The 12959-nt window shown below is 36.4% G+C and overlaps 1 protein-coding gene across 39 annotated transcripts in view; it reads right to left on the bottom strand.

The window, feature by feature from the left end:
• Positions 1 to 12959, bottom strand: part of FIP1L1 (factor interacting with PAPOLA and CPSF1) — a 75436-nt gene that overhangs the window by 46806 nt on the left and 15671 nt on the right. For 12 of the 39 annotated variants that reach the window (XM_044765978.2, XM_014853501.3, XM_014853504.3 and 9 more), the window contains 3 exons: positions 12770 to 12900; positions 12408 to 12476; positions 3262 to 3371 (listed from right to left, as the gene is read on the bottom strand). In XM_044765978.2, coding sequence (XP_044621913.1) covers positions 3262 to 3371; positions 12408 to 12476; positions 12770 to 12900 — 310 coding nt within the window. The remainder of the gene's footprint in view (positions 1 to 3261; positions 3372 to 12407; positions 12477 to 12769; positions 12901 to 12959) is intronic. The other 27 variants (XM_014853506.3, XM_014853508.3, XM_044765990.2 and 24 more) reach the window with 3 other exon arrangements.

The following is a 12959-nucleotide window of genomic DNA, read 5'->3' on the forward strand; positions in this document are numbered from 1 at the left end:
TGTACACTCTCTCTTCCCATGTCATCAATTTTTCACTCTATTAACTCATTCCTATCAGCATATAAAAATGCTGTAATTTTTCCCATGTCGAAAGAAAGCCCTTTCTTGACTCCACATTTCCCTCCAGGTACTGCCTAGCAATCCTACTTCTTTCCCCTAGTTTATCCACACACCCCTAAATGACTCTATCAGACCTTCTCCTCTCTTCTCAAACATTTAACACCCCCTTCCACTATCCTCAATTTCACCAAATAAGCCTGCATCCTATGCTGCTGGGAAAAATTAAAGCAATCAGAAAAGAAATTTTGGTTGTTCCCCCCACCACTACCTACCCACCCATCAACCCTTACCATGTCCTGCCTTCCCTCCTACTACTATGAGTGAATTGTCCATGCTCCTTCAAGGCTAACTCCTCCACTTGCATATTACGTCCCATCCCCTCTGACTTAAGGACATTGCTCTAACAACTGTCCCTTCCCACTTTTTGCATCATCAGTTTTCCCCTCCAGTAACTCATTCTGATAAGTATATAAACATGCTGTAATTTCTTTCATTTTGAAAAGACCTTCTCCTGACCCCACATATGCCTCCAGATACTGTCCCATTTCTCCGCCCCGTCAAAAGAAAAAAAATCCTCCAAAAAATTGTCCATATTTTCTCATTCTAATTCCTCTCCTCCCATTCTCTCTTGAATCCATTCCAAAAAGTCTCTCTTTTTTTTGCAGGGAAAAGATTTGTCCTAAGCTAACATCTGTTGCCAATCTTCCTCTTTTGTTTTTTCTCCCCAAAGCCCCAGCACATGTTTGTGTATCCTAGTTGTAAGTCCTTCTAGTTCTTCTATGTGAGCCGCTGCCACAGCATGGCAACTGACAGACAGGTGGTGTGGCTCCGCGATCCGGAAACGAATCGGGGCCACCAACACAGTGAGAGCATTAACTTTAACGACTAGACCATCAGGGCTGGCTCCAGAAAGGTTTTTTTTCATCTTCACCTTATACCACTGAAAATGAATTGGTCAGGATCACCAAGGACCTTTGTATTTTAAGATCAAAAGGTCATTTCTCTTCTTCTGGGCGAATGAATCTGTATTATTTGATAGTTAATCATTCCTCCTTCTTTGAAATCATCCTTTTGAAAATACACACTGGGTTTTCCTCCTATCTCACTAGTCATTCTTCTCTACTGGTCTCTTACTGGTTCATCTTTATTTTTCTGACCTGCAAGGGACTGCCCCAGGGCTCTGGCCTCTCACCACTTCTCTATCAACACTTCTCTCTTTTACAATTGAATTCAGTTTCATAAGTTCATTTAAATACTATTTAAACACTGAGCACTCCCACATTTACATCTCCAGTCCATACCTTTCCCCTTTACTACAGATCTATATATCTACCTCCTATACAAATTTTCTACTTGTATGTCTAAAAGGCATCTCAATCTCATTATGTCCTAAACTCTTGGTCTTCTCCCTTCAAAAATCACTCCTCCTGTAGTCTCTTTCTCATTTCAGATATAAAAAATGTAAAAGATCTTTTACATCTTTTGAAATGTATCCAGTATCTGACTACTTCTCACATCAGCACCACTACCACCCTGGTCAGTTACCATTATCTCTTGCCTAGATAATTGCTACAACTTCCTAGCTGGCTTACCATTTCTTTCCTTAACCCCTCTGTAGTCTGATCTTAATAAAAGAGTGAAATTGAGACTTTAAAAATCTAAAGCAGATAATTTCATTCCTTTGCTCAACATCTGACAGTGACTCCTCATTTATTTCACTTATGGGAAAAGCCAAATCCCTAATAATGACACCATGCCCCACATAATCTAGCCCAGGTTCCAAAAATAGAAAGGGGGGGGCAAGGCAAAGTACAGAAAAACTACTGATTTTTAAATAGTTTAATTGGCTGAATTATGATAATAGCAAACTTCTATAGAGTATTTACTATGTATGTACTACTGTTCTAAAACACTTTACAAAAATTAATCCATTTAATATATACAACTACCCTATAAGGAAAGTATTACTACCATATTTTACAGATAAGGAAATGAAAAAATAACAAGATCAGAGAATTTGCCCAAGGACACACAGCTAGTAAGTAGCAAAGCCAGAATCTGAACCCCAGAAGTCTGGCTCTATAGTCCAAGCTCTTAACATCACTCCATACTGTAGTAGACCATTAACTCAATGAATGAAAGTTGACCTCTTTTAAAACATGAAAAAACCAAAAGAATACTACATATTAAAAGGATCAATATTCCTGAGCTATCATAACTTCTTAAACAAACATTTTATGAGATTGCATTTAGTTTAATATTTGGAAATGTCCATGACTAGTAATTGTCAAAAGGAGGAGAGAGAGTCAAAATCCAAGATGGCTTTGTAACATTTAATTCTGGCTGAAAGTTTCAAAAACCTTATCTTAGGGTTAAACTACATGCTCACATAAGGTCTCTTCCTGCATTTGTATATTATGAAATATAATCTCTTACAACAATTCAAAATTGCAGAATAACAAAACCAGAAAAGTATATAAAATAAATTTAAACAAGTAACACACAGGTAACTGATGGGGCTGAGAACTAACATTAGCTGGATCAGACTTGTTTCAGGCCCAGAGAAATAACTGATTTAAGACATCTTTATCTAACCCAAGATTAAACTGCTGACATCAAATTTCCCTAGTCTTAGCTTATCCTTTACCGTTTTCCTGGTAACAGGTTAACCATCTGTCATATTTAAGTTAAAAGGACATTGCCAGCATATTTGCCTCTTACAATTGGTACCTTGTGAAACTCAAAGTTAGGAATTATCACAACGAATCTAAGAAAGAAAAGAAAATCATTTTAATTTGAAAGCCTTTCCAGGCTAAAATTTCCACCATCTCTTCTACTAAAATCGGCAACACTTTTAGGCCAATAAATCTCGACTTAGGAAGTTCAGTAATTCTTTATGTGAGAATAATAAGTACAGAAAATAGCAAGTTCACTGTTGCCACCACTTCTTATGAACGTAAGATTATCATCTCCATTGTATATGTAACTATGTATCATGCCTCATTCTTGCTTGTTTAGAGTTTTTTTAGATGGAACAGCACACAGAAGAGTTTTTCACAAAGAATTCATTTTTGTACTAAAACAAAGTAGAATGTTCCAGTTTTCTGGTAGAACATTGAGAGCTTTTATATTCATATAGTACTACTACAAGGTGAAGATGCCAGTGCCTGCAGTAAATTGAGTTATAATTCTCTAACTAACCTGCTTGGTGGGAGCCCAGTCTTGAACAAAGAAGGAGGAGAAGTAAATTCAGCTTTTGTAGATGGAAGTGCTGTTTCCTTCTCTGAATTTCCAGTTCTTCCCTGCTGTACCTTAAAAAAAAAAGGTTATTAGCTTGTTTAATAGGACAGTCAAACATAATACACTGAAGACGTTAAAATAAATTTGTAACATTTGATTTGAAATTAAATATGAAGAATGTTTCATTGCTGATTATTTAGTAAAATTAACCTATTTCAGATTATCATTAGGTGAAAGGCACCAAAGATGGATTATGGGATCAAAATGTTCCCAACTATTAAAAAAAAGTTCATATTAACGTCACTTAAAAGCTCAATAAACTGTAACTCTATACAACTTTCATAAATTCTCTCAGATCACCACAAATAAGTCCAAGCTACTTGGGAATGACTCCGTGTTTCAGAGTTCAAGGAAGGCCTTGAAGATTTTCCCTTTATGTTTACCACCCTTATCTAAGAAAACCACCAGTGGCCATTTTAGCCATTCCGACCATTTTCTATTCAGACTATGATTTGCTATTAATGCAATGTCAATAATCCGCTCCTGCACTTCCATACCATTTCTCCCATTTTCCCATCATCATCAACAGTACCACCCTCCTGCCAGTTCAGTACACCTAGAAACTTGAAGTCAGTCATCTGTCTCCTTAATACCTCTTCTCTCTTTTTTATATTCACTTTTAAACCAGTTATCTCCTTACTACATAATTTCTCCCACATTTGCCCATCCTTTCTGCTCCTATCAGATCCTTTGAGTGTGATCCAGTTATACAACTTCAGACTGGTGAAATATCTTCTTTATGCTCTTTTGCTTTTATACTCACCTTCTTACCATAAAATCATCTTAATTTACAAAATTTAAACAAACTAAGTTCAAGTTACCCTACCCTTGAATAATATATCACACCATACTGTATGCTCTATTTAAATTCTACTGCCCTGGTCAGTCTAAATTTAGCAATACTCTCCTTCCTCTTGAGACAAAGGCCAAGAAAATCTCAGACACCTTGACTCTGATATATTCAAACCACTTAGTCAATTCCAGAAACCACCTACCTCTCAAATAATCATTATGTGAGAAAAAGAAACCCTTATTTATATATTTGAACCACTATAGTCAGCTCTCTTATTTACACTGCTGAACCCAATCTCTAATTGGTGCGTTCATGTAATTACGGTTTAACATTGGCATTTTACTTGAAAATGAGTTCCAGTGCTTAAAAAAAATCCATTTAAAAAGCACTGATCCTAATGAGGAATGATGAGGATGAGCACTAAGACAATGAGGACAGAAAGAAACGTATTTGATAGACACTTCACAGGTAAAACTAACAGAATGTAATGAGAGGGGAAATAAAAATGATTCATTCATCAAACATTTATTAAATATCTATGATGTACCAGAAGCTGAGATTACAGAGAGAAATACAACAAAATTCCAGACTGTGGGAAAAGACAGTCACACAACTAACAGAGCAAAACAATAAAAGCTAGGAAAAAATCTATGGGATAAAAGATGCTATGAGAACAGAGAAAAATAAATGTATTACTCATCCTGGGGATGTCAGGAATACTCCAAGTTGACACTACATTCTCGACTGTTCCCCTGAGCCCCAGTAACTTGTATCCAACATTTTTTTTCTTTAATGAGGGATTATTCAAGATTTTATTTTTTTCCTTCTCCTCAAAACCCCCTGGCACATAGTTGTATATTCTTAGTTGTGGGTCCTTCTAGCTGTGGCATGTGGGACACCATCTCAGCATGGCTTGATGAGCGATGCCATGTGCACACCCAGGATTCGAACCGGCAAAACTCTGGGCGGCCGCAGTGGAGCGGGTGAGCTTAACCACTCAGCCACAGGGCCGCCCCATATATCCAACTTCTTATATGTCTAATAAGCATCTTAAACTTACCATGGCCAAAACAAAGCTACTGATTTCCCACTATCCCCCGATCTGATCCTCTCCAAGTCTTTCCCATATAAGTAAATGGCACCATCATCTACCCAGTTGTTCAAGAAAAAAAAATCCTAGAAGTATGCAATACATATGAGCATCCAATTGTCAACTTTACCTTTACAATATATACTAAATTCAATTACTTACTATTATGTTCACTCCTAAAACCCAGGTCAAACCCACTACCACATCTCAACTGCTAAATTAACTTGTCTCTCTGCTTTGGTCTTAGCTCTGAAAAATCTATTCTCTGTACACAACCAAAGCAATCTTATTAAAAGTGCAAATCAACTCATGTCTCTCCCCTGTTCAAAATTCTCTAATAGCTTCTCAATGCAAAAAGAAAAAAAAACTAAACTTCTTATCATGGCCTACAAGGATTTACATGGTATGAGCCCTGCCTACCTCTCCGCCTTTGTTTTCCTCTACTCCTCCCCAACTCATCTTTACTAAGCCCAGTCACGATGGCCTTCTTTCTTGTTCTTTTTAACATATAAGTTCCTCCTTCATGAGGTCTTTTGCACTAGATGTTCCTTCTTCTTGGAATATTCTCTCCCGAGATCTTCTCATGGCTACTTCCTCCTAATCATTCAAGTATTGTTCAGATATCTCCTTGGAGTGGCCCTCCCTGACCACTCCCAAACAATCTATCACATTATCATTTTGTATTTTCTTCATAGAATTTCTCACTAGTATCATTATCTGAAGTTATCTTATTTTGCTGTATGTTTATTGTCTCTCTGCCACTATAACATAGGATCTTTGAAAACATGGATTATGTAGTTCAAACTGTATCCCAAGTACCCACAAACAGTGCTTGGCACGCAATAAGTGCTCAATATATATCTGTTATTTGATTGACTTTGGCACTCAGCTTAAATGTCACATCTTCAAAGTCTTTCATAGGACATGGAGTTAATAACTACGTAATTTTTGACATGATTATCTAATTAATACTTATCTTTCCCATTAAGTCAGATAAACTCTAAGAACACAGAGTCTCTGTCTATAATGCTGACCTCCCCTCCCACCCAAACCTGAAATATTTCCCAGCATAGTCAATGCTCAATTAAAAACTGGAAGAGGGAAGGGGCCAGCCTGGTGGCACAGTGGTTAAATCTGCACACTCCACTACAGCAGCCTGGGGTTCACAGGTTCATACCCTGGACGTGGACCTACACACCACTCATCAAGCCATGCTGTGGCATTGTTCCACATACAAAATAGAGGAAGACTGGCAAAAGATATTAGCTCAGGGCCAATCTTCCTCACCAAAAAAAAAAAAAAAAAGAAAGAAAGAAAGAAAAGAAAAGAGGAACGGAGAGTTGGAGAAGAGAAGTGGAAGGGGGGGAAAAAGAAAGAGGGAATAGAGCATAGATGAGAGTATTTACAACGGGGGAAAGTACGAAAAGGTATCAGGAAGACAGTATATATAAAGTACTGTCAGGAAGTACATCACAGGAAGACAAACATATAAAAAGTGATTGTGTTTCCTAACTTAGTTTTCTTTTCTCTTTAATTTCTTCATAATATACTCATTATATCACAGAATTCACAAAATGCATTTCACCATTTTCTGCAACCCTCCTAATCACTCTGCATTATCATTATCCACTTGTCTTTAGATGTTGCACTCAGGATTATAGAGACTCAAAATTTATTTAACCAGGGCATAATCAGACTATATTTTCACATAATATTTTAAGAAATAACTATAAGACACCATGACTGATTTTTAAAAACAAATTCATGTCAGATCTTACATAACCAAATGAAAGTTGACTGAAGTCTGTAACTTGAGAAGCTAAATATTTACCCAAATTATGCTACCATTGTACCAAACTTAATTTTGCGCAATTTCTTTCAGCTGCCCCTTACAGCATTATTTATGAAAGATTAGTATTACAAACAAAACAATATCTAAAAAGAAATTTGTTAAGTAAATTGTAGTACACTCAAATAATAGATAATGGAACTATTTAAAGTGTTATTTATTTTTTTTTAAGATTTTTTTTTTATTTTTTTCCTTTTTTCTGCCCAAAGCCCCCTGGTACAGTTGTATATTCTTAGTTGTGGGTCCTTCTAGTTGTGGCATGTGGGACACCACCTCAGGGTGGCTCGATGAGCGGTGCCATGTCTGTGCCCAGGATTGGAACTGACGAAACACTGGGCCACCTGCAGCGGAGCGGGCGAACTTAACCACTCGGCCACGAGGATGGCCCCTAAAGAGTTATTTATCAAAAAACTTTAATAACCTAGGAAATCATTTACCAAATGTTATGGTGAAAAAGAAAAAGTAGAAAACCACATAAATTATCACAATTTTCTTTCAACCCACAAGAAAAAAAAGACTGGGAAAGTAGCAAAATTTAAGACTTTGAAAGCACGTGAAAAAATAGTAACTGACTGACCAGACCAAAGAGACCTGAATCCTAAGTCAGCAACGCCAAAGCAAAAACTTAGTGATTTTCAGAACAGGACCCCAAAGGTTCTAACTGACAACTTTCTCCCAGAACATTTGAATCAGCCAAGTATAAACCATCTAGGCAGGATACCAGAATGTCTTCTCTGAAAAATCAGATTACCACAAAAAGAAAAAACAAAAAGCAAAACAACCTAAACATACTAACATCAGGGACTGTGAAAAAAGCTTAGTCCTACAGTAAGACCTAGTCAGCAAATTTCATTCACATGCACAGACCTTCCAATCACTCTTTGGTGGCCCCCTCTCTCATGAGTGAATGGCCAAGGATTGACAAACATTTGAGAAAAGCCCAAGTCAGAAGGCAAAAACAACAAACTTAAAAATCAACTTAAAGAAAATAGACTATGCAGGAAAAGAAACAAACAAGCTACCATTAATATGAATATCTTTTGAGAGATACAGGAGAAAAAATATTCTATTACTGCATGCATGAACACGAATAGAATACTACAGGTAAACACAGAAGAAAAATCTTCTTGGATATTAAAAATATAACAGAAATGAAAAAATGAATAGAAAGGTTCTAAGGGTGAAGAAATCACTCAGATAATGGAAGACAAAGAGATGAAAAATAAGAGAGAGAAGATAAGAAAATTAAAGGACCAAATAAGAAATCCAATATTTGAATAGGAGGTCCAGAAGACAGAAGCAGCAGAGAAGTAGTAAAAAAAAAAAAAAAAATAGGAAAAAAGGTCACACAAGTGAAGGATCCGTGCTTCCAGATTAAGAGGGTACAAATGAATACCTGGTACAATGGATCATGACAGACAAAGACACATAATCATGCAATTTCAGAACGCTGGTGACAAAAGCTCATACATACTTTCAGAGAGGAAAATAAAATCATCTATGCATGTGTGCACACATGTGTGTGCATGTATAAACAAAAATATTTTAAGAGAAAGTTATGGTCAAATTTTTCTTACACATGCATCTTACGCATTCCTACTATAGTCACTCCTCTCTTGCCACTCACCTCAAATTATACAATTACACATTGTTTTTTGCACTCAATTGAGTGACTTTATTTTTCTACCTGTCGAACTTCACTCATCTCTTTTCATTTTGTTAAAACAAAAAAACCCAAAAAATGAAACAAAAAAACTTTATTCATATTGAAGTATATAAAAGACTTAAGAATGTCAAAATGTTAATAATCATTGAGGTACTATAATAAACACACAGGGGTTCATTTGTACTATTCTATTTACTTGTTAGTATGTTTGAAAATTTACTTCATGAAAAGTAAGAAGTAATTTTAAAGAGGCGGACAAGTTGCTTGTCTCTCACTTGACTAAGGATGAAAAAAAATCTTTGCCATAGATATGAAAAGAACTTGAATTATGATTCTTAAATCTGTTCCTTTTTTCATTCACTAGTACAAGTTTGGGTCCTCATTCATCTCATTTCTACAGCAGAGCAATAACTCCCATCTGGCCTCTGAGTCCCTTTTCTCCTCCTTACAATATATAGCTTACTCTAGTGCCAGTTTTTTTCTCTAAAAACCAGATTTGTTAATGCTATTCTCCTGTTCAAGAACTTTCAAATGGCTTCCTATTGCCTACACAAATATCTGCAGGCTAGTTTACAATTAAGGTCTTTCTCATCGCGGCCCCATTTCTACCATTTTCAGGCTTCTCTCCTCTAACATCTCTTATCCACCCCAGCTCTCCTTTCATGCTATCTGGTTTTGCTCAGACTGCTCTCTCTGCCTACAATGTCCTTTACTCCCCTCTCTCCTACTAATGAATACGAGCTCATATTTCAATTATCACCTTCCATTTGAATCCTTCTAGACCCCACAATGTAGGGTAATCAACTATCTCCTCTGAACTCCCTACTGCACTTTGTCAGTACCACCAACATAACCTTATGTTGTGGTTAGTTCATACATACACGTCACTCTTGAATAAAGAGATTCTATCTTACTACAGCATCTAGCACAGTGCTGGGCACACTGGAGGTGCTCAGCTATATCAAAAAATTGGGGAAGTTTTTTCATTCTATCTGTTTGTCACCAATCCTAATAATTCTAGTTCAAGTGGTAGATAAATGGGTAAGAGCTTGGACTTTCTTTTTCCAACCACACCATACACTGCTGCCAGAACACTGTTACCTCTAAGTCACTTTCCTGCTCACAAATAGGCAACAACTCCTCCAACTCATCTTCCGTGTTTCTACGCTTTCTAGAATTGAACCACACACTCCATAGCCATCTCCTACTCCTTTCCAAAAAGAACTCTGATCCAATAAGGCTAATTTTTTAAATAATATGCTCATCCACTTTTACTCAGTTAAAACATGAGTTTCTTTGCCCAAGCCATTTCCTAAATCTGTAACACTTTTTCTTCTCTTCTCCACACTCTCAAGGCTTTGATTAAAATAGCATACGCTTCTCTACTACTGCATCCCATTTTAGGCTTTTTTGTTTAAAGACACAGAAATAGGAAGGACCAGGGCCAGCCCAGTGGCACGGTGGTTAAGTTCACACACTCGGCTTCGACAGCCCAGGGTTCACTAATTCGGATCCCAGATGTGGACCTCTGCACGGCTTATCAAGCCATGCTGTGGCAGGTGTCTCACATACAAAGTAGAGGAAGATGGGCATGGATGTTAGCTCAGGGCCAATCGTCCTCAGCAAAAAAATAAGAGGAGGATTGGTGGCGGATGTTAGCTTAGGGCTAATCATCTCTTCCCCCCACCAAAAATTAAAATAAAATGAAATCAAAATTAAAAACAGAAATAGAAAGGACCTATATATAGCACCCAATGTACTTTCTAATCCCAAAGTAATTTCTAATCAACTCTCTCATTTTTACCCTTTCTATAGCATTTTGTCTAAAATATACATTTCGGCACTTAATATCTAAGAAATTTACCTCTGCTTATTTTGGATACCAATTACATCTTTAGAATTGTTTTGTATTTGCCAGAGTTGCAGAATAGATAGTAACAGACAACTAATACTTTTTCAAAGAAAGATAATCCCACAGAAATCCAAACAAGCATATTTCTTAAATTTATTTAAGGTAACAGAAACTTTTCCAAAATTCAATATAAATCAAACTGAGCCTGAAACAGTCAAATGCTCCTACACACCCCTGGTTGCAGATTTTGAACATTACCAATAAAATATATCCTCAGACCACAATATCCATAAAGAAAACATGTGAGCCACACACATTATTAAAATACCCTGTTCCCAAATCAGTATTCCTAACTGGATGAGTAATATTTAAGCATGTTATCAAGGCAAGAAAAACCATTGAACTACATTTGTCAAATTCAAGTCCGTATTCATTCAGAATCAAATAAGCAGAAGAGAACAATGACTTCTCATATAACCACAAGAAAGCTCAAAACAATTTTTTGATAAAAAACTCATTCATGATGGCTACCTTTAATAAGAGACCAGCCCCTAGCAGTTTTTTTATTCTTTAGTTTTAGAAGTCTACTGCAAACAGATGAAGTATACAGGAGGTGGTAGTTTACAAAAGGAGTTCTCATTCCCGTTAGAATAAAATAAAAAGCAACCCTGCAAACTAACTATTTCATCATCAAGAAAACTTTTCTATCTATTCATTATAATCATGTATACAATATATTCAATGCCTAACTACACAGATATCACCAAAAAGAACCTGAGGACGATTTAAAATAGGATAGACATCATCACACACTTTCAAAATATTTACAGCAGAACAAGAACCAAATACTTACCCAAAGAAGGATGTAAATTAAAATTAAGTTCTCTATACAGAACTGTGTCCAGCAGAGCGGCTACATCTGCGGATATAGCACATGCATTGCATAAGGCAGTATTTTGGTGGACAGGGCTGCAGTCCCAAAAGGGGCACAGAAAAGCTCCTGCCCACAAAAGTTCCCTGAGTATACAACCCAATCCAAAAGCCACTCCCAGTCTTCATCCCAGTGTCACTCAACACAAGAATTAAGGGAAACGAAGAAGAGTACAAATCAGGTTTTGAGACAAGTTTGTAGGCTGCTATGTAAAAATATAATACTGTTCTTTGGACCAGGTGTGTGATCATATGGAATGGAGAAGCCAGAAGAAAGACTTGATACCCAAGTGGTAGTGTCAATCTGCAAGTCCCTCACTAAACCTACTCCTTTTAAGTATTCATTTAAAAAACCATTGGCTTTATCCTGTTCTGCTGAGTCTTTCTTAGAGACCCTCAAAGACTGCCTAAGATTCTTCAGATACCTTAAACCACAAGAGACATTACACCAATGTGTTGTGTCACACAGATAATAAGCAGTATGCCATCTTCCTTATCATTTAAAAGAAAACTAGGAAAAATAAGTCTCCAATTCTGATAAAGATTACAGCATGATCCACAATAGAGTTTAGTCTGTTGGTACGAACTTTTATACCCTACAAACAAACACATACTATGACTCAAAATAAAATCACGACACAAAGCAAGAACAGTTTTACTCAGCATTTGTTAGTAAAATAGAGTATAAATCCACATGCTTGCAAAAGTGAAGATACAACAATCAGCAAATTTGTAAGTCACCAGGAAGCTGAAGGTTTGGAAAAAAGATAGCTATTTCCACTTTAATTTCATCCCTTGAGTAGTGGTATGGGAGCAGACTCAAGAACAAAAAATGAGAGCAACCAAGGATAATTTACTAAAATTCACCTTAAAAAGATTGAATCTGCCATCTTGGATCTCTGCACCTGGTGTAACTTCCATAGTACAGTCTTCGGCCTAAGTTAAATAACATATTCCCCATTAAGATACCACATAATTTTTAATTGATAGGCCATATAAAGACAAACTAGCTGGAGCTAGTCTGTGACTTGAAACTAAGAACATCAGATAATCATTAATATGAAACTCTGAAAGGGAAGGAAGGGAAAAAACAAACATAGTAAAAAGAATGGAATTTTTAAACTATCATATAGCATTTAACCACCTTTATAGGGAAAAAGTGATTTATTTGGGGAGTAAAATTGGGACAGTAGAACAGGCTGGGATATTTTGGAATGTTTACTAATTACCGTAATTTTATTTGTAGTAGAGGTAACTGGTATAACTTCAAGTCCCATCCGTATCCTCTTTTGTTTTTCACAGTAAGCTTTCCAGGTATCTTCATTAAACCCATAATTAAAATAATCAGAAAGATCAGCACCTAAAGACAAAACACATTTTTAGTGTACAAGTATTTCAATTCTATTTTCATGCAGCATA

This window comes from Equus asinus, chromosome 3 (assembly GCF_041296235.1).
Source record: "Equus asinus isolate D_3611 breed Donkey chromosome 3, EquAss-T2T_v2, whole genome shotgun sequence".
Lineage (NCBI taxonomy): Eukaryota > Metazoa > Chordata > Mammalia > Perissodactyla > Equidae > Equus > Equus asinus.